Source organism: Ursus maritimus, unplaced genomic scaffold (genome assembly GCF_017311325.1).
Source record: "Ursus maritimus isolate PB19 unplaced genomic scaffold, ASM1731132v1 scaffold_18, whole genome shotgun sequence".
NCBI classification, from domain to species: Eukaryota; Metazoa; Chordata; class Mammalia; order Carnivora; family Ursidae; genus Ursus; species Ursus maritimus.
The window spans coordinates 24,870,950-24,892,099 of NW_024424230.1; the positions used below are offsets into that span (position 1 = coordinate 24,870,950).

General features: G+C 51.9%; 1 protein-coding gene across 5 annotated transcripts in view; it reads right to left on the minus strand.

Annotated features, from left to right (window-relative positions):
- The window catches only part of CTIF (cap binding complex dependent translation initiation factor), a 308,542-nt gene that overhangs the window by 200,100 nt on the left and 87,292 nt on the right, over positions 1 to 21,150 (minus strand). For all 5 annotated transcript variants that reach the window (XM_040632532.1, XM_040632531.1, XM_008691789.2 and 2 more), the window contains one exon: positions 11,341 to 11,547. In XM_040632532.1, coding sequence (XP_040488466.1) covers positions 11,341 to 11,520 — 180 coding nt within the window. In that variant the 5' untranslated portion in view covers positions 11,521 to 11,547. The remainder of the gene's footprint in view (positions 1 to 11,340; positions 11,548 to 21,150) is intronic.

A 21,150-nucleotide genomic window follows, 5' to 3' on the forward strand; every position in this document is an offset into this window, starting at 1 on the left:
ATCCCTGCACTTATCCCACAAAACTGTGCCCACTGGGCTTGCGAGGCACCCATCTCCAACCCCTGAACCAGCAGCAGCCCCAGGGACCTCCCCTCCCCTGCCGCTGCCTGGTGCTGGGATCACCTCCATCGGGGATGAGGGTTCCTTCCTCAGTCCTAAAGCCCCTTGGGAACTCTCCCTTCCCCACTCCAAAGCTCCTCCCCACCTCTGCTGGGATTGCTCTTAGGTTATAGCCCCTACCTCCTGCCTCCCCCTCACCTTTTCTGAGCCATCGCCTAGAAAAATCTCCGGACGCAGACCTTCCCTTAACCTGTCCTTATCTGTATGCGTGATTCCAGAAGGAGAGAAGTGCCCCTGCCTGGGGCAAGCTCAGCTGTCCCACCCCCATGCCTGATTCCAACACTAGAGAGTTTCTCCTTCAAGGGAAACTGGTTTACGGCTAGAAGCAAGTCCTCTGGGGGAAGAGGAGGTGTCCTCCTGAAAAGGTCATTGAACACAAGGAGGCAGGAAAAGTAGGACATTTTGATATATGGAAACGATGAACATGGGAGTGGTATGGGGCCTCTACCCTGCTGCTATCATTTATTTCTTACTTTAAAAACCTGAAACACAGATGGCAGAGGGTGAAGATTTCATAAACAGGGGAGTACAGATGCTTAGTCTATACTCAAAATAGATGCTATTCTATTATTCTTTACTCTCATTGGCACATTTAAATTATTTTACAGTGGGGCACCTGGCTGGCTCAGCTGGTAGACCATGCGGCTCTTGATCTCGGGGTTGTAAGTTCAAGCCCCACACTGGGTGTAGAGATCACTTAAAATAAAGGTCTTTAAAAAAAATAAATAATTTCACAATAAAAAAATTAAAATCCAGTCTCTGTCATTGCATCCCGGGAGGGACAGTATCTTAGGAGCAGACTTGGTAAAAGACGGGGGAAACATTGAGCCCTGGGGGAGGAAAAGCAGAGAGTGGGGGAGGCTGACTGTGCTTAAAAAAAAAACCACCCCCTTTTCCAATGGTACAAAGCCCCCTAGGGATTGCACGTCCCGATATCCAAGTATATTCCAAGGCTGGAGCCAAACCAGCAAGCTGACTTAGTATAGGATGAGACGAAGAGATAACCACGAGACTGCATCCATAAACAAACAGGTGTACAAATGGGTATTTAGATCATAAATTATATAATAAGGATCGTGTTCCTGATCAGAGGAAAGGACAGATCATCAATAAACGCAGGGATTGAGACAACTGGAGGAAAATGAGGAAAAATTACCCTCGATGTCTGCCTCACGCTATCCGTCAACAGCACATTCCAAGTTGATTAAACGCCAAGATCCGAGTTTTAAACCACATTGAAATCTAAAACTTCTGTGTGACAAAAGAAACCGTGAACAAAATTAAAGCCAAGTGAGAGACTACTTGTGGGGTGTATAACAAAAATGAATTTGTCAGAATATATAAAGATGTCACTGACCTCTAGCCTATTATCTATATTTATTTACTCTTCCTAGAGAGGTAGGCGCCTTTATTGTGCCCACGTTGCAAATGCAGAATTTGAGGCATAGCACGGCTGGTAACTTACCCAGGGTCACACAGCCAAAAAGTGGCAGAAGGAGTGAAGGAATAAATAGCTTTTAATTCAAAGAGCCAATAAAAGTGTTGGATACTAAAGGCAATGTGTGATCTTGGATTAGATACTGAACCAGAAATTTTTTTTATTATAGTAAAATATACAGAACATAAAATGTACCATTTTATCCCTTTTTAAGAGTATATTTCAGGAGCATTAAGTACATTCACATTATTGTGCCGCCACTACCACCATCCGTCTCCAGGACTTTTTCCTTCTTCCTTCCTTCCTTTCTTTCTTTCTTTCTTTCTTTCTTTCTTTCTTTCTTTCTTTCTTTTTTTTTTTTTTTGATTTTATTTATTTATTTTTTGAGAGAGAGAGAGAGAACAAGAGTGAGGGAGCAAGAGCAGGGGTGAGGGGAGGGGCAAAGGGAGAAGCAGACTCCCCACTGAGCAGGGAGCCCAATGCAGGACTCGATCCCCGCACCCTGGAATCGTAACTTGAGCCGAAGGCAGACACTTAACAGACCGAGCCACCCAGGCGCCCATCTCCAGGACGTTTTTATCATCCCACACTGAAACTCTGTTCCCATCAAACACTAACTCCCAGGCCCCGCTACCCATTTCACTATTCCGCCTTTACTCTCTGCGAGCTTTACTATTCTAAGTGTCTCATGGAAGTGGAATCATATGATATCTGTCCTTTTGTGTCTGGTTTATTTCACTGACCATAAAGTCCCTGAGATTCATCCATGTTGTGCATGTCACAGATTTCCTTTTTTTTTTTTTTTTTTTTTTTTTTTTGAGCCTCAATACTATTTCATTGCATGGATAGACCACATTTGCTTTATCCAGTCATCTACTGATGGGTACTCGGGTTGTTCCCACCTTTTTTTTTTTTTTTTTAAGATTTTATTAATTCGACAGAGATAGAGACAGCCAGCGAGAGAGGGAACACAGCAGGGGGAGTGGGAGAGGAAGAAGCAGGCTCCCAGCGGAGGAGCCTGATGTGGGGCTCGATCCCAGGACTCCGGGATCACGCCCTGAGGAGAAGGCAGATGCTTAACAACTGAGCCGCCCAGGCGCCCCTGTTTCCACCTTTTGGCTATTGTGAATAACGCTGCTATGCGTATGGATGTATAAATGTCTGTTTGTGTCCTTGCTCTGAATTCTTTGGGATATATGTCCAGAAGCAGAATTGCTGTATCACATGGTAATTCTATGTTTAATTTTTGAGGAATGTACAATTTCTTTTTCTTTCTTTTCTTTTCTTTTCTTTCTTTCTTTCTTTCTTTCTTTCTTTCTTTCTTTCTTTCTTTTCTTTCTTCCTTCCTTCCTTTCTTTCTTTCTTTCTGTTTCTTCTTCCTCCCTCCCTCCCCTCCTTTCTTCCCTCCCTTTCTTTCTTTCTCTTTCTTTCTTTCTTTCTTTCTTTCTTTCTTTCTTTCCTTGCTATGAAGGATATTACTGGGGAAACTGGTGAAATATAAGGTCTATAGGTTAAATAATAATATTGTTTCAATGTTTATTTCCTATACTCTGACTATGTAAGAGAATGTCCTTGTTCTTAGAAAACACACACTGATGTGTTCAGGAACAAAGGGGAGCCTGCAACTCACTCTCAAATAAATAAAAGAATCTCTTTATAGAATCTCTCTCTCTCTCTTTCTCTTTCTCTCTGAGAGAAAAGAGAGGCAGAAAGCAAAGTGGTAAAATATTAATAATTGGATACTATGGGTGAAGGATATACAGGGATGCTTTGTACTATTAGTGCCATTTTTATTTACATCTGAATTTATTTCAAAGTGAAAAATCATTTTAAAAGTCATCTTAGCAAGGGGGCGGCAGGAACCACCCAGGGAGCAGTCTGAAGGTCAAGTGGGAGCCATGGCTTTCTCGCAAAGCCCAGAAAGGGGACGTGGCTTCCTCACCGTCTCACGGGGCTCAGGCATAGGACAGCCAGGAGCAGAATCCTGCCAGCCTACAGACTGAGCTTCTCCAAGTCAGGAGCGAGTTCCTCTCTGCTGGGCCCCTGGGCTCCCTGTCCACGGAGAGGAGAAACAAGAAGGGGAGGTGGGAGCAGAGACAGGTTGGCAGCCCACTCTCCACCCACATGATGCTCCAGGGAAGGCTTGTGTGCAAGGGGGAGGAGCTGCTCCCAAGGGCTGAGACTGGATTGGAAGAAAGGCTTTTTGCTCCTATCTTAAAAAGAAAAAAACCCAACTTTCCTGTTGTAGAGGGAGCATAATGTAGTGATTAGGAGCTCGAGTTCTTGAAGCAATGAATCTTGAGTTCCTATTCCTGGCTCTACCACTTAACTCGATGACCTTGGACGAGCCACTTTAACCCTAAGACTCAAGTTCCTGCACCTGTAATAATTAACAGGAACTACCAACAGTAGAGAGGTTAAGTGTATGGCAACCGGAGTAAGACGACCTGGTTCAGACCTCAGACTGGCCCCACACTTGCTGTGTGACCTTGGGCAGCTTAGTCAACCTCTCTGTGCCTTAGTTTCCTCCCCTGTAAGCTGGTAACAATAACAGTATCTTCACAGAATTGTTGCGAAGGGTAAATCAGTTAACATGGACACACTTCCGTGTTCTTTTTAGCTCCTGCCCATCTCCTCAGTCTCATAGGGCTCAATATCGGACCCTCTTCTCTAAGCGCCCTCATTCCTGGGCTTAAAATGCCAATCATATGCTACTATTGACAGACTAAGTCTCCAGGTCATTCCTCTCTGAACGCCACCTCTGCACGTCTACCTGCTTGATCAGCAATGCCAGCAAGGCGGTAAGACTATCTTAACCCTTTCTCGTTCCCAAATGAACTCTTGATCTTTGCGCCCCAAAGCTACTCTTCAGGGTCTCCTATATATCTCTCATTTCTGCAAAGTCTACTCCACCATTTACTCAGGCTAAAATCCTCAGGGTCCATAACCATGTTCTCTGCACCGTTAAGGTATACCAAGAATCTGACTGTGTTTTACCACCGGCATGGTGACCCCACTGCCACCATCACCTCTTGCCTGGATCAGCCAAATGGCTTCCTGGTCCCCCCGCTTCCTTTCCTGACCACGCCCCACTGCTAGCCTCTTGCCATAGCCTGTTCTCCACACAGCACCCTGAGTGATACTATTAAGCCAGTCACACCATGCCCATCCTCTGCTCAAAACCCTCTAGCATCGCCCCGTCTCACTAGAGAAAATGCCAGAGTCCTCACCGGGGAGGGAAAGACCCTGCAGATCTGGCTCTTCTAGGACATTCCCCCTTGCTCACTTTGCTCCAGCCAGAATGGCCCCCAAGCTGTTCCTCGAAGCAGGACGCACTCCCACAGCAGAGCTGGGACCTCGACATCTCCTTTGCCTGGAACACTGGTTCCCATGTGGCCTCATTCTTTCACTTTCTTCAAATCTTTGCTCAGAAAGTCTAAGTAAGCTCCGTGGGACAGCCCAGCACTATTCCCTCTCCTGCGCCCTCAGGTGTATTAACACCTTCGACCACCCTATTTCCTTCTCGGTCTGCCATCTTTCTCCATTCGAAAAGAAGGGGTGGGGGTTGGGGGGCAGGGATTATGGTTCATTCTGTTCTTGAGTTTATCCCCAGAGCCTAGATCAGGGCTTGAATGAACAATGTCAGCTCTAATTATACTTCACTCTTTAACCAATACTGATTAGCAGAAAAGGGGCCGATTTAAACATTATACTTTATGCCAAAAACCACCAAACGATGTCTAGGAGATCATGCTAAATAAATGAGTGAGCTAAAAGTTACATGTATGTGAGAAGGTCAATGTTGTAAGAGGTATATAAAGAAAAAATAATACCCAAAAAGGACATGAGTTTTATCACAAAGTTATTCTGATAGATAGAGATAGGTAGATAGAGAGGTTTCTTCCTCTCTTTCCTGATTACCTCTCTTTTTCCAATTGTTGCTTTAAAAGTAAAATAAAATTTTAACCCATTAAAAAAATGACTGGTAATCAGATTAAAAAGGGCACAACCTCACTAGACATATCAAGAAAATGCAAATTAAGACGCCAAGAGCTGATTTGTCCCAATACACTGGTGGTGTGTGAAAAACAGAACATTTTAGAAAACAATCGGACAATAGCTATTAGAAATGATTTATTTCTCAGCATCTACCTAAATAAACACTTTTGTATATGCAAGAGGAGGCATGTTCAGTAATATTCACTGAAGTATTTTACATTTCCAGGGGAAAATTCAGAAGTTCTCTGAATCCCTCTCAGCAGGTGAATGTTAAACTATGGGATATCGATGGTATGAACTACTGCGTAGCCATTAAGCAGAACACAGGGGGTGTACAAGGCTGGAAGAATCCCTAGGGCATACAGAGAGGTGAAAGATATAGGTTATTGAACAATATACTCATTGGCTATGATTTATGATTTTTTTAAAAAGATTTTATTCGTCAGAGAGAGAGAGCGTGCACAGGTGCACAAGCCGGGGGAGGGGCAGGCAGAGGGAGAAGCAGGCTCCCCGCTGAGCAAGGAGCCCAATGTGGGACTGGATCCCAGGACCTGGGGATCAAGACCTGAGCCAAAGGCAGACCCTTAACCAATTGAGCTACCCAGGCGTCCCTGATTTATGATTTTGAAATAATGTATTTCTATAAGTCCTATGTTATGTATAGGTTGGTAAATGCATTAAAAAGGGTGATGAAGTTAACTTACCAATCAAAGCAGTGGAATGAGGCAGCAGCTAGGGGAGATTTTATTGCCAATATTAGAATTCTTGTGTACCACAACAATGTATGCATAGAGGACTCGTGTAATTAAAAATAAATCGTATCTCTAAAAAAATGAGGCCCCCATGCTCAACCATCCTACAATTCCCCTAAACTCACTTCTTCAGTTAAGCCTTTCATGGAGGGTCCACCACTGAGCATTTCCTCCCATGAGTAAAGCCAGCAGGGGAGAGGGTTCAAAGGGCAGGAGGAAATGAAGGAATGGGATAAAAGGGGGTGAGGGAACAGCGAACAGGGAAAGCAGAATGAAGGAAACACATGAAGAGAAAGAGAAGGAAAAACACTGTGAGTGTGAGAAAGTCACGCCAGTCTGAGCACTTGCAACCCATTCTTGACATCCACATGGCTGCATTGCTCTTGGTAAGGACACTCTGCATTTTAGACCAAACCTAGGAGGCTCAAGTGCTTGACAACATCAGAAAGGACCATAGGAAGTTATTTTCACTCTCACTGGTTCATTATTTCACCCGTTACCAAGAATTTATGGGGAAATATGCTTTCATTAATGTATCTGCTCTTTACAATGTCCCTACGTTCTATCCATCTGACAGTGGAGCTCCAGGCAGGTGGCCAGGGGCCCAGCTCAGCGACCAGCAAGCAGGATGGTTTGGTCCCTTCCCCACTCTGTACTCCAGCAGTTTTCTCTCCTGTAGAATACGGCTTCCTTCTCCCAAAGACAGAGTGAAGACTTGGAATCCACTGGAGGGCGGGCACTCCTGAAATGTACATGCGGTGGTTGGGGGGTAGGGCATGTAATTTTAAATGTGGTATCCCAAAAGTGTGGGGAAATCAGAACATACATTCTCTTGGTTACTCATCTAAAGAAAAGGAAACTCACTGGCTCGCTTTATCTATCTATCTATCTATCTATCTATCTATCTATCTATCTATCCATCCATCATCTCTTTCCACCCACCCATCTAACCATCCATGCATCCATCCATTCGTCCATTCATCTTTCTTCCTAGTTGTTGCTAAAGGAGGGGAGGGGGAGAACACAACTGTACAAGCATCATGAGGCATTTTCCTCCGAGGGTCAACCATCATCTCCCAGATCCTCAAAAAATGATCTCACCAACTGAAAAGCAACATTATTCTCCACTCTCTCAAGTTTTCTCAACGTTTTCAAGATTCTTAACAATTTTCCTCTCCCAGAAACATCAAAACACCACCGCAGACAGGCAGATGGGGACATTCTCAGGGGTTTTTTTTGGTTTTTGGTTTCCATTGAAAATAGACATCAGGTTAGATAAGAACAAGCAAAAGTGCTCTAACAGAAAGACTTCCCTTCAAGCTGTGTCAACAGAGACTTTATTTTTTTTAAAGTGTGCTATAGAAATGAATCTAACCCCAGCCTTACTTAGAGCTGTCCACGGCCACCCTCCCTCTGGCGTCTGCACCCCAGCTGTGTCTGTGGGCCTCTGGTAGCGAGTTTGGTAGGCGTGGCATTAAAATATCCCTCCTTGGCCAGCCGCACACAGGCAGACCCCAGGATCTTCCCAGGTGTTTGCATTCTTCCCGGGAACATCAGAAAACGCAGAGAGTTTAAGAAACGCGTCAGATGTCGCAAGTAGCCATGTTTTCCACACCGCCTCACAACAAACACCTGTTTGAAAGCCCCTGCAGATGTGGCCATCCAAGCACGGTCAGGCCCGACCTAGTCCCAGAGCAGGAGCCGCAAGGGCAGGGCCCAGGGTGAGGGCACGTCTCTACCTGCTCTGTATCTTGAGAGCACCGCCATCACCCCAGGGAGGTCAGAGACACAGGGAGCGTCTCTCCTTCCAGAATTATCTCCCCAGTGGCTGCTCTGGGAACAGAAATTCTACCATCGTCAGGCATTTCTCCAGGGTGAAGCGTCACGGCATCCTTGGACACTCCTCCTATAAGAGGAGCCTACTTCACAAGGCAGAGCTTCCGAAGGATGCCCTGCTGGAGGCCGCTGGAGGCCGCTGGAGGCCACACAGTGCGGGAGGCAGGCAGCACAGGCCAGGCCAGCCCTGCGCCCTGTCCACGGGGCTGCTCCTGGGAAAATCCACTCCAGGACGCTTACGGGAGTAGGCAAGAGTTGGTTCACCTAATTCCTCATTCCTCCCCTTCCTGCCTTCCACGACCCAAAGAGGTTCGTTTCCCTTGGAAATTTTCCAGTCTAGTCTGACTGCCCTCCTCCGCCTGCCACTCCAGGTGACGATACTGTTAACTGTACAATAAAGGTGGTTGAAACTAACACATCATCAGACGAGGCACCCCCTCCTTGCGTCACCTGTAGGCCCCAGGTCACCCACCCCCGCCTCAGTCCCTGTACTCCTTGAAGACTTTTCTCCTGGATCGTGGCCACCTTTTCCAGCACCTGTCGACGTTGGTGACGGCGGTTCCTGTGCCCTGCCAATCAGCTCCACTGCCCCCTCGTCCTGATCTCTCCTCTGCTCAGTACCCCCATGTGCGTGCCCAGCCTTTCATTGCCAACGACTGCACCTTCTGCCCTGGACTTCAAACACCCATTCTTGGACACTCCCCTTTCCTGCTCACTCCTGCAGGACTCCAGCCACTCAGCAACTCCCTAGGACCCCCAGTCCACTGACCCACCACCCTTCAGCATCTATCATTGCCTTGAGTCCTCACTCCTGTCCTTGCCTGTCTCAGTGTCAGGGAATGTCACTGTCCTGACTCCCTCACTCCCTTGCCCTTCCCTCTCTCCAGTGTCGTTGCCCAGAGAAACCTCAGTCCGGGTTAAATTCAGTTCTGTAACTCGGCACCTGGCCTTGCGCTATCACGGCTGAAAGTAGCTGGAGAAACTCACAGCTATGTTGCACAATGAGGGCTCATTCTGGAAGCATGGCTACAAGCCTGGAAAGCCCCCTCTGTGATTGTGGTTGAGCTGCTTAGGCCCTGAGCCAGGGCCAAGTCTTCTCCTCTACTCAAGGCCATGGCTCCACGCAGCCTCCCTTCCGCCCCAGACCCCTCCCATCAGTGCACGACATGCCGTGGATGCTCCTGTTTTGACCTCACTTCCCCAAATGCCAGGTCTCTCCCCTTTATAGAGACACTCCTGTAATACATAGAGGATCCGTATTGCCCTGCCCATCTGCAACCCATCCCCTTAACATTAGCCCCTGCCGCTTGACGGGCACATCTCTAGGCAAGGTCCCATGAGCCTCCATAGCCTGGTCAGGTCCTTCTCAGTCTTCCTCTTCCATGGTCCAGCAGCTGCCGTCGACACAGCCAGCCTGCTCCCCCACCTCCCCGGGACTCCCAGCACTCCACGCTGCCTGGTTTTCTTTCTGCCTCCCTGCCAGCCCCCCTCCTGGTCTCTGGCTGGTTCCTCCTCTCACCCCTGCTTGCTCAGGGCTGGCAGACCCCCCGGGCTCAGGGTCTGCACATCTTATCAATGTGACCCCTCTTTCTCCCTGACTCACCCCCTCTGGCTCTCCCTTTTTCTCTGCACATTGGCCGTCTTACTACCCCTAGAATACTCTTCCAGCTGGACCTTTGTCCGAGATACCTGCACAGCTCACCCCTCACCTACTTTGGTGACATCTTCCCTGATATCCTACTGAAAACTGCAAACCCCTCCTCACCCTCCTATTTCATTTTCTTTATTTTTCTCCACAGCAATTACACCCACCCCTAGAATGCAAGGCCCATGAGGGCAGAGCTTTATGCCTCCTCTTTTGCTCACCCCCAGATACCAGCCCTAGAACAGTGAGAGACACAGGACAGGTGCTCGATACACACGTGTAGAGCGAATAATAGAAACATTATAAGCTTACGCTCATCGTGATTTAGAACCTCAAGGACACAAAGGAAAGCATCACATACATTTTCACTTCTCTCTCGGGGCTGATTTTTCTCTTCCCTGTCCCTGGAGGGTAAGGTGTGGGACCACCATGGCCTCCAAATGTCCCAGGTTGATCCCCAGTCCCGAGTTCCAGGTTTCCTCTGGCTTTTCTAAATGGCTGGAGGGCCTGAATCTTCTGCGCGCCTAGACAGTGAGCCAGCTGGTCGCACTTGGCTTTTTCTCCCAAGCAGGGTATCCAAGCAGTTCCCTTCTATTTGTCAGAAGAGACCCAGCTTGAGGTGGGACAACAAGGGCAAGAGGTGAACATGTCAGACCCAGATCCTGAACCGGAGAAGAAACGTGCCCCGTGTCTCCTTGTGTAGGAAACACCCTGCTTTTCTGTAGCTCTGGGAGCCTCTCATCACCTTTGACCTTTCAACATTCCTGAGGCACCAAGATAATCCCCATTTGCCAGCTAAGAAAATCAAGGCTCAGAGAAGTTGAGAGGTTTGCCCAAAGGCACACAGATAGCCAGTAGGAAATCTGGACCGAACTCTTGAACCAGTATCTCCTGACGATTTACCGTGTTAAGGAAAGATGCATATGACATCACCACTACCCTTAATGGCTCATACTTTACTCTTGAGAACTCGAGATTTCCGAATCTTGGCCCCCAGTCAGCCGAGCCCACTTTCCACCCAAGGCCAGGGCTGCTGCAGACTAGGCCAGGAGCAGATGACACCAACCTGACATTTGGGTCAGAATGCCTCGGGTGCCTACACAGAGCCCCCAGTGACTGCCTGAGACTCAGCTCTTCGGCTGCCAATGACTGATTTCAAATACAGAGAAAATGTTCCCAAGTTATAGCCTTTTAGGATGTGCATTCTGGAGAAGCCACATTCTACAGATCTCTTCTAGAACATAAGCTTATGGAGGACAGGGAACAGTGCTGAGCACATAGCAGGTCCTCAATAAATGTGTGTTCAATGAACTGTGAGTCTGCCCGGGGCCCTGGTGGCTCAATGGGGCAGGATGGAGTCGAGGTGGAGCAGAGGGGCTTCCTGCCCAGATCCCAGGCTCTGCCGCCTGGGGCCGTCCATGCCTCAGCCATCAAGGGCCAGGTGACTAGACGCTCCCTGGATTTAGGATCCCCTCTTCCCCAGCTGGAGTCTGCCCTGGCCCCTGCACCTGGCCTGCCCCAGCCAACCCCCCCGCCCCCCTGGCGCTCACCTGGGAGATGTGGGACTGCGTCTGCTCGCTCTCGCCGTCGCCCTCCGTCTTGTCGGCCAGCAGCCCCTGCACCTGGTACTCGAGCACATAGCTGTCGATGAAGCGCTCCAGCTCCTCGATCTCCTGGGAGCGGCTGCTCCCAGCCTCGGATGAGGCCGACGCAGCAGAGGAGTTCTCCATCCCTCCAGCTCAGGGGCCGCGTGGGGGCTGCAGGAGACAGAACAGCATGCTCGGTGAGATGCGGCTGGAGAGAGGTGTGGACAACACCCCATTGGAGAACCACTGCCCACTCCCAGAACATTCTTTCATCTGTCCCGGCATCCTGGCCTCCCAACATCCCAGAGAAGCCAGTGGGGCACCAGTTTCCCTTCCGCGTGAAAAATACGCTGCAACTCCCCCTGCACGTGGAGGGAAACGGAGGCCCAGAGAAGGCAGGCAGCTTGCCTCATTGGCCAACGCAGTAACTTGTGTGATGTTGGGCATTAGTCCACACCCGGACCTTACCCCCTGGGATTCGGCAGGAGACAGACCCAGCCTCCCACCCAAGCCCCACTTCCCGACCTGGAGTTAGCCAAACCTACCACAAAGCAGAATGAAGCAGACCACAGGCTTTGACGTCCCAGACCCAAGCACTGGGACCTACCAGTGTCCCCAGACACAAACCCTCTAAGGGGCCTCGGTCCATGTCTCCTTCTAAAGAGACACTTTCTCTTGGGACACTGCACTATCCCCTAAATCAGGTGAGGCCCGTAGGCCTTAACTGTGCACACACAGCTTCGCAGTCGTTATAATGCAGCTCACGAGGACACACTACGCTCAGTCTGTAAGCATGTGTCTGCTTTTTAATGAACGTGAGGGGCCCAGTGGTGGTCTGGGAGAGCATGGCTGGCCATGGGCACCGTCCGGCCACCCTCCATAGGCGCGTGACTCTCTCACGAGCCCTCGGGCCCTCTCTCTGTGGTGGCCTGGCGTAACGTGACTGCCATTCCAGGGATACCTGCTGAAGTCCACCTACAGAACTGCTGTCCTCCCCTGACCAGACCGGGTCAATACACCCATCGTAGGGGCCCAGGCCTACAGGGACACCCCCACTGCCTGCTCCTGTTCCCTGAAGCTCCCACCTGACTCCACCTGGAAACTGGGAGAACTGGAAGCTTTCTCACCTCTAGGTCTCCTCCCACCAGAGACTCTCCCCTTCTTTCTAACAGGCTCTAGGCCAGATGGGAAGGGGCTTTAAGGCTTTATCTGGTGTCCCTTTTGTCATCGGAAAATTGCTGTTTTCCATGGGGGAGTCCATTCAGCTGGAGGAAGCCCAGCCTGCATGGGGTTTCATCATCCAAACTAGTAGAATGGGCTTCTACCAAACTACCACCAGTAGATACACAAAGAAGACCTGGATAACGCACAGGACTCTGGGGCCACAAGGGACTGCATGCATCTAGAAAGTGACTGTTGATCATAAAGGCAAGGTCCTCATATATTTAAAGGAGCACTTGAATTTCAAGATCTTGGAACATAGTTCTTTGCCAGCTATCAAGGGTTTGTTGAGTTTTCAACTGTAATGGATCCAGAACAGGGCAAGGAGTGGCCCACTGGGTTCCAGAAATGCTGCTGAGACCGCGAATGTGGACTCCCCCACACTGTCACCGGCCTTTTCAAAGGTTGGTGCTGGTGGTGGGGAAGAAGGCTGCCTGGGGGGACACACACATTCCTCGACTGACTTCCCGGCTTGTATTTTGGCTTCTGGCTGCCACATGGGGCCGAGCCTCTGCTGGACCCCAGACCAGCTGCAGGGTAGCTGTGCCGTGCTTGCTCTGGGTTCCTGAGCCCTGCAGCCCTGGGGCTCATGGGTATGTCCACCCGACCCAGACGGAAGAGTCCAAAGTTTCAGGCCTGGGTGCCCTCATCAGAGGGCAGGTGTGGAGGCCAGGGTGGCGGAGGGTCTGCAGGGAGTCAGCTCAGACTGGGAGAAGCACGCCAAGTGCTGCAGGGCCATGGTCGAAGGTGAAGGTGGGAATGTCCCATGCCCCTTCCTCCACCTGCTATTCAAGGCCTACAGCGGGCTTACATCCTCCTACCACCAAGGCCCACTTTACCCCTCCTGCTCTAGTGGCTGCCCATGACGCCCTCTTACCCTACTTCCTGTCCCAGCCACATGCCAACCCTAGAGGGTTCTGGGTGTACACCTTCTCCCAGTTACTCAATCAAACACTAATCTAGGTATTCCCGGAAGGGATTTTGCAAATATAATTAAATTCCAAATCAGCAGACCTTAAGATAGGAAGACTATTTGGGAAGGCCTCATCCAGTCACGTGAGCCCCTTAAATCTGAGATGGGAGGTAGAGACAGAGAGTCAAAGCGTGAGAAAGACTCAACACACCGTTGCTGGCTTGAAGAAGAAGGAGCGTGTGCAAAGAAAGCATGCAGTGTCCCAGAATTGGGAAGCAATCCCTGGTCAATGACCAGCAAGGAGAAGGGCACCTCAGTCCTACAGCCACAAGCAAGGAATTTCTGCCAACAACCAACGAGCTTGGGAGCAGACTTCGTCCCCCAGTCTTCCAGTGAGAACTCAGCCTGGCTGACACTTTGGTTTGTCTCATGAGTTACCAAGCTGGACTTTGGACTTTTAGAACCGGGACGTAATAAGTGGGTATTGTTTTAAGCCGCTAAGTTTGTAGCAGTTTGTGGCGAGGCCACACAACACTAACCTGAGATACTCTCCCTGCCTCTGCCTTTGCTCACACTGTGCCCCTCACCCGGAGGCACGTTCCCTTTCCCTCTGCCTCCAAAATCTAGATGTGCTTACACTCACAGAATGCTAGAACAGTGCCTCCGTGGCCATCTGGCCACTAGCCCCATCCCCTGCTTTCAGAGCAGGCCAGTGGGCAAAGGATCCACCCCGCCTCGGCCTGTGGGCGTGGATACTGTGACTTCTAATAACAGGAGTGGCTAAAGTGCCCTGGGCCCACATCATATGCCAGGCACGCTTCCCAGCACTTCCCACTGACCCCTCACAATCACGCCGTGAACCTGGTATAATTATACTACTTAGTAGCGAAAACTGAGATTCAGAGAGGGTAGGTAATTTGCGCAGGTTTGCACAGCACAGCTCCAGATGGGCCTATACCCCGCTGCCTCTTCATCCCACCTCCTAGCAGCCTGCTCAGGCTCTCAGGACATCTCCCACTTCTCATCTCCACTACCCTTCTAAAGCCCAGTGGATTCTTCAAGTGTGCTCCTTACTCCCCACCGGACTGCAGGCTCTAGAGGGCTGGGGCCTGTGCCTAGCTCACTGCCCGGCGCTGGGCAGATGGCCGGCCTCAGGGGGGGCGGTGGGATGATAAGGCTGATGTCCAGAGAAGGCTGAAAAGGAGGTGCCAGCAGGAAAAGCCAGTGTCTCAGGCCATGCCCATTATTCCTCGAAGACTGAAGATCTTATCAAGGGCCTCCTGGCACACTTTGCAGGTAAGGGCGGAGGACTGGGCTTTGCAGGAACTAGACAGGAGTGTTTCCAGGAGGATCAAGTGCCCAGCTCCGCTTGCAGCTGCAGCAGCAGCCCTGGCCTGCTCTGCTGGACTCTCCCAGGCTTTCCCAGGCCCCGCACCAGGCCACGCCACAGTCCCGTCACGGATCCTGGGATCAGTGATCACTGCAGAAAGGGACAGGCAGTGAGACCCATTCCCAGCCTGCTGAAGTTTGGTGCCCAGAGGGAAACAGGGGACTCCCACACTGGTCACTTTTGGATGCCCTGTGTGTCCTCACATCCTCTCGGTGTCCCTCCTGTTACAGTCAGAGTCACACGGTGAGCCTGACAGCACCTCCCCTCAGCTGCCCCGAGCACATCTGCCCAGGGCTCCTCTGACACATGCCAGCAGATGCCAGCAGGAGCCCCCCTGATGCCTGGCACCCGGACCCTGGCAGGGCGAGGCGCTAACGGCTCCTGGGGCAGCCCTTGACAAACACTCCCTCCTCGGTCTCTCATGGCCGCTGAGGTGTGTTCTTCATGGCCCCTCAGCATGTAACACCCCTTTGCCTGGCCCTCCTTCCTCCTGCGCCACTCTCCCCAGGGACGCCTGTTCTCTTACGTCCAGGAACTCCACTTTCCGAGAGGGAACCAGGCTAACATAGCACCTGGGCTCATTTGTACATTCCAGAATGAGTCCCAACCAGGGCACTTTGCCTCCTTAGCGGAGAAGAGGGAGGAGGGCGAGGGAGGGGGTGCTGTCTACCTCATCCATCTCCTCAGCTATTGGGCTGGAAGTCCAGTCAGGCACGCATACCCCATTTTTAAAAATTGTGGTAAAATACACATAACAGAAAACAGAGCACTGTAACCATTTTTAAGTGTCTAGTTTGGTGGCATTAAGTGTATTCACAATGTTGTATAAGCATCATCACTGTATTTCCAGAACTTTCCAGCATCCCCAACGGAAACTCTGGGCCTATTCAACAACTCCCACTCCCCTCATCCCAGCCCCTGGCAACCGCTGCTCTCCCTTCTGTCTCTACAGATCTGTCTATTCCGGGTACCTCATGCAAGTGGAATCAGACAACATTTGTTCTTTTGTGACTGGTTTCTTTCACTTAGGATAATGTTTTCAAGATTCATTCACAGTGGAGCACGTGTCAGAATTTCACGTCCTACGTTGTATTACAATAACATATTGTACACGGACACCCCATTTTGTGTATCCATCATCCATCCGTGGACATGTGGCTTGCTTCCGCCTTTGGCTACTGTGAGTAGCGCTGCTATGAACACGGGTGTAATAGCTGAGTCCCTGTTTCCAATTCTCTGGGGTGCATTACTACCAGCTCTGCCCTATTTTTAAGGTAAAAGGAATGAGAAGGCACAGAGTGAACTCAGTCCAGTGGAAGACCAGCGAAATACAGGGATGCTTTCTTATGGGCTTGTCGCGTTCCCCTCCTGCCTGGGTTCGGGGGGTCTCCTCCTGGCTTGGTTTCCCATTCGCAGCAAATTCAGGATGGGAAACTGCCCACACGGCTGGGCGGTGGCTAAGCTGAGACTGCCAGCGAGAGGAGCTTATGTTTTCCTGATCCCAGTGCAGGGGATGGGAGGAGGGAGCAGAGGAAGAAGGAAAGAGAGGGTGGACGAGAAGAGAGACACCTCCAGCGGCAGCCATCCAGAATGCAGAGCATGCAGAGCGGAGGCCGGGACCCAGGAACATGCCAGGCCGATGCAGCCAGCCTGCCCGCCAGCCTGCAACCTCTCCCCACCCTGCCCCCACTACCAGGTGATGGATGCAGAAGAACAAAAAGGCAAGCAGCAGGAGCGGGAAAAAGCGCTGAGGCTGCGTTTTGCTGTAAAGGGCAGGCAGCCCAGAGCCTGCGGGCAGGAGGGATGAGCCAGGCAAGCAGTTTGAGGAGGGGTGCACAGGGGCCGAGGCTACAGAAGGACAGCGGGGGTGGGGGGGGGGCTTCTTGGCCTTCACTGCCCAGATGGGACTTAGGCCCATCTACAGCTGTCTGGTGAAAGGCGTGACCCTTCTTCTCCTCCCGGTGTGGGTAAGGGACCTCACCCAGCCCCAGGGGCCCAGGGCACCCTCACCCCCCGCCCCCCGCACTGCTGCCTTTTAGAGGCTTGCCACTAGAGTGGGGGAGCTTGGCTGCTGATTTTTAAGGCCAGAAACAAAAACACTCATGTTCTTTGATGAAAAGGCACCCCTCTCCACGCCCGTGTCCCCTACTCAGACCCCCGTGAATCTTCCCCTCGCTGCCCTCTCTGCCCAGAGCAGTGTGGCTCCCTTAGAAAACCAGCACTCAGGGTGCCTCTGCCGACGAGCGCTCTCTGCCCAAGGAAGAGAAGTCTCTCTCCCTCAACCTCTGGCCCTGCCTGCCTTTGAGGCCGCGAGAGCTCACAGTGCTACCGTCAGGGGCTAGAGATCTGGAGGAAACCGGCAGGCTGACATCACCGGGCACCCCGCAAGCCCCCAGAGACAAGATGCTGGAACCGTCCCAGCCGGCTCAGCATGTCTTTGTGCGTGCCCAGTGACAAACGGCATTAGCAGCTGTAAATTTAGCCAATCCCTTTAAGAACAGCCAGGCATTAGAGGCATGACCTCCTCCTCCAGTGCCCGGGATCACTGGTGACCTGCAAACCAGATGAGATGCCTCACCTCCCCTGCCACGGGTCCTTCTCTAGGGAACCCATCATTCCAGGCCCCCAAATGAGGCAGCATGGCACCCGTCGCCCTTCATCAGACCCTTTCTCCTCAAGCCTTCAGCACGCAACTCACCCTGGGTCCCTTTCTGGGAGCGCACAGACAAAGCCTGGCAAGGTCTCGATTTCTGTTTTCCTGATTTGTTTCTGCTTTCCTGCTGTGGCTTTTGGGGGCTTTTGGCTGCTGCAAGGAGCCTAGCTTCTTGGACCCCAGGCCAGCTGAGGGTAGCTGTACAGTACAGCAGGGGGTCTGCTCCGGGCTCGTGGGCTCAGAGGCGCTGGGGCTCACGGGTCCGTCCACCCGTCCCAGCAGTATTGCACCTCCGCAGAGAGAGGTAGGCATGTCTGAGCTGTGGGTGGGCAGCAGGGCCCAGCACATCACCACCGCTCACCTCGTGCTGAATGCATCCACCTGTCTTTTCCCAAGGGCCACGGTGCCTCACAGCCTCCCTCCCTCAGGGCCCCCTCCAGCAGTTGGTTCCCGGGGACACAAAGCCCATTCCTTCTTCCCGTCTTAGCTTCCCTCTGTGCTGGCAACGGACACCTTCAGCCAGAGCCTGCAAAGAGAGCTCTCTCCTCTGTGGGCTGTCAGGCAGCCCCCCAGGGCCAAGCCAGGTCACGGCCGCCTGCTGAGACAGTAGGAAGAGAGAGGCCACTGCTCCGGGACACAGGACGCCCACGGCTCTCCCAAGGAAGCCATGGGAACCCCCTTCGCAATGCCTGTGGCCAGCCCACCCCTCGGAGTCCAGCCCACACTCCACCTCCTGTATAAACAAGCCTCCAGACAGAATGTTCTCCCCCCCAATCCCCCTCCCTGGGCGACCTGCAGCCCTCATGCCCTGCCACTCTGCCACTCCGGGTGGGAGATGACTCTGGGCCACACTGGTATTTGCCAAAGAAAGGCAAGGGGATTCGGGGACACCTCTGCATACAGGAGCCTCTGGTCCCCAACCGCCAGAAATGGGAAAGTTCAAATACACCCAGAGCTGGAGGGGACTTCAGAAATCAACATTTACGGAGTGTCTGGGGGTCTCAGTTGGTTAAGTGTCTACCTTCGGCTCAGGTCATGATCCCAGGGTCCTGGGATCGAGCCCACATCAGGCTCCCTGTTCAGCGAGGAGTCTGCTTCTCTGTCCCTCCCCTGCTCATTCTCTCTCTCCCCCCCCTTTGTCTCTCCCGCTCGTTCTCTTTCTCTCCAATAAAAAAATAAAATCTTAAAAAAATTTAAAAAAGAAATCAACAACATTTACTGTCAGTGTCGAGGACACCTGGGGTCCTCTAAATGTCTGACAGCCTCCTCCCCCACTGTAACCCTTTGGGGCTCCAAGGGCAGACAGGGCATTAGCTGGCGTACTGGTTTTCAAACTGCAGGTCTCAGCTATTTACTGGGCTGTAAAATAAACTCATGATTTTGGCATTTAAAAATATACAGCTGGATTGAAATCATTGGTGAGTGACGTGCCTTGTTCCGTGGAACCAGTGCTTCCTCAGCTCAAGGAAGAGGTGTTGCTTCTCAGAGCTGCGGCCAAGAGGTTAAGTAAAGTGGCTTCCGGACTTCCATGCACCACAGGAATCACAGGCCATCTTGTTCAAATGCAGATTCAGATTCCCAGGGTCGGAGGTGGGGCCTGGGATTCTGCATTTCTAACCAACTCCCAGCTGATAATGTTTTTTCAGGTCAGAGGGGCTCGCTTTGAATAGCCAAGGTCTAGAAAACCTCTCACATCCCTTCCCTCCCTTATTCAGATATCTCACCCGGGTCTGGAAAATTCTCCATCCTGACCCTTGTAGGTCAGCTCCCTCCTGGCAGGGGTGGGGGGGGGGCGCTGCTTTTAAACGGCCCCCTTGGGGCAAGGCTGGACCTCAACAGGCTGAATTAGTATTTATTGGACACTGTGACCACCCACCTCCACCCGAGGCTCTCAGCCAGGTGCACATAACAGCACCTGTTCAGAGCCTCGCGATGCCGAGCTGTAGGCCCAGACACGTCCCACTGGTCTGAGCGAGCCCAAGCGACTCCTGACACCAAACCTTCATGACCTCAGTGGTCCTTAGAGAATGAGACGGTACTGGCCCCTTGCCTGCGCAGAGAAGGACGCTGGAGCCCAGAGAAGGGGAACGACTTGCTAGAAGCCACTGAGCTGCCTATGGAAAGAGCTGGGACTGCAACCCAGGTCCCCAGACTCCAAGCCCCTCAACAGCCTGCCAGCCCTGGATACCCCCTGCTGAGCTGAGAGTCACCTCCCCTCCATCCCCCAGTGACTGCCAATGTCTTTGGAGCCCAAGTGCAGTCTGGGTTACAATCATTACGTCAGGCAGTGATGACAGCACAGCTATTCCTAGATAACAGGCAACCCCCAAGTCACTGTATTGAGCCCCCACTCTGAAAGCCCTGTGGGTCTATCAGAACTTGTGTGGAGAAGACAAATGCAGCTCAGGCCTCACTGGTCCCTCCCTGAGAGCTGCCTCCAGGAGTATCTGAGGAGCTGGACCAGATTTCAGGGTGAGGGAACAGGTCATTGTGGGTCAGGGAGGCAAGAGAGATGCTGTGAATCCTTCTCGCCCGAGCATGGCAGCGTGGCCCAGCTGCTGCCAGGAGGGGACACCCACTGCCATCCACCCAGGGGATGCCAATTAGATTCCAGTCTCTTGCCTTGGACTTCCTCTTGGAGGAAGAATACCAACCCAGCAGCTTTCCCAGCTCTGTGGGGGCCACCAAACCAGCAGGTGGGCTGGGCCAATGAGCAGGAAGGTCCAGAGCCCACCACTGCTTTATCCCTGGTCATCCCTGTTGTCCAGGTCTGCCTTGCCCCAGGCGCGAGGCCCATAGGAGCCTGGGCTCCCGGCACTGACCCCCCCTTCACCCGCTCTAGCACTGACCCACCACCTGCTCCCAGCACTGACCCCCATCTGCTCCCAGCACTGACCCCCACCTACGCCAGACACTTGGTGCCGAGGACAGGCTGCCTCCTGACACCCCTCCCCCTCCCCTGTGCTGTTACCCAACTCTTGTCCCGCTCTTGAATTTTTTATGGGCTTTTATCTTGTCTTGACAAGACTGCATGATCCTTGAGCCCCGCTCCAGCCTACACCTGTCACAGCTCAAGCCCAGGCCGGTGGACTGGGCTACGGCTCCTCTGCCGCTCTGTGCCGGTGTACCCGGCTCACTTCTTCCCTGAGAGTGGGACTCCTTAGCTCTCCCGCCCACCGCCACTGGCCCAGGCTCTCCCTGAGCCCCTCCTGGTCCTTAGAACGTTAAAGTCAAGGGTGCTGGGGTGGACCGGTCCAATCCCCCCTTTCACTGGCCACCAGGGTTGCCTGGTCCCAGAATAGGACTCCAACCTCTTCCACTGCATTCGAGAGCCTCCTCAGGCACCTCACTCTAAATAACAGGTGCTAGGGGGCAGTGAGGAAGCCACCTGACTCCGGCCACATCCCTGGTAGGAGTCAGCTGCCTTTCTCACTGCCCCTAGTCTTAAGACAGGGTAACATAAGGGTTATAGGTTTAAGTGCTGGCTAAACCACATCCTAGCTCTGGGACCTTGGGCAGCCTGCTTCCTTGTCTTTAGAGGATACTGATGATGAAAGTGTCATCTCGTAAAGTGTGTGCGGATTAGATGAGAATGCA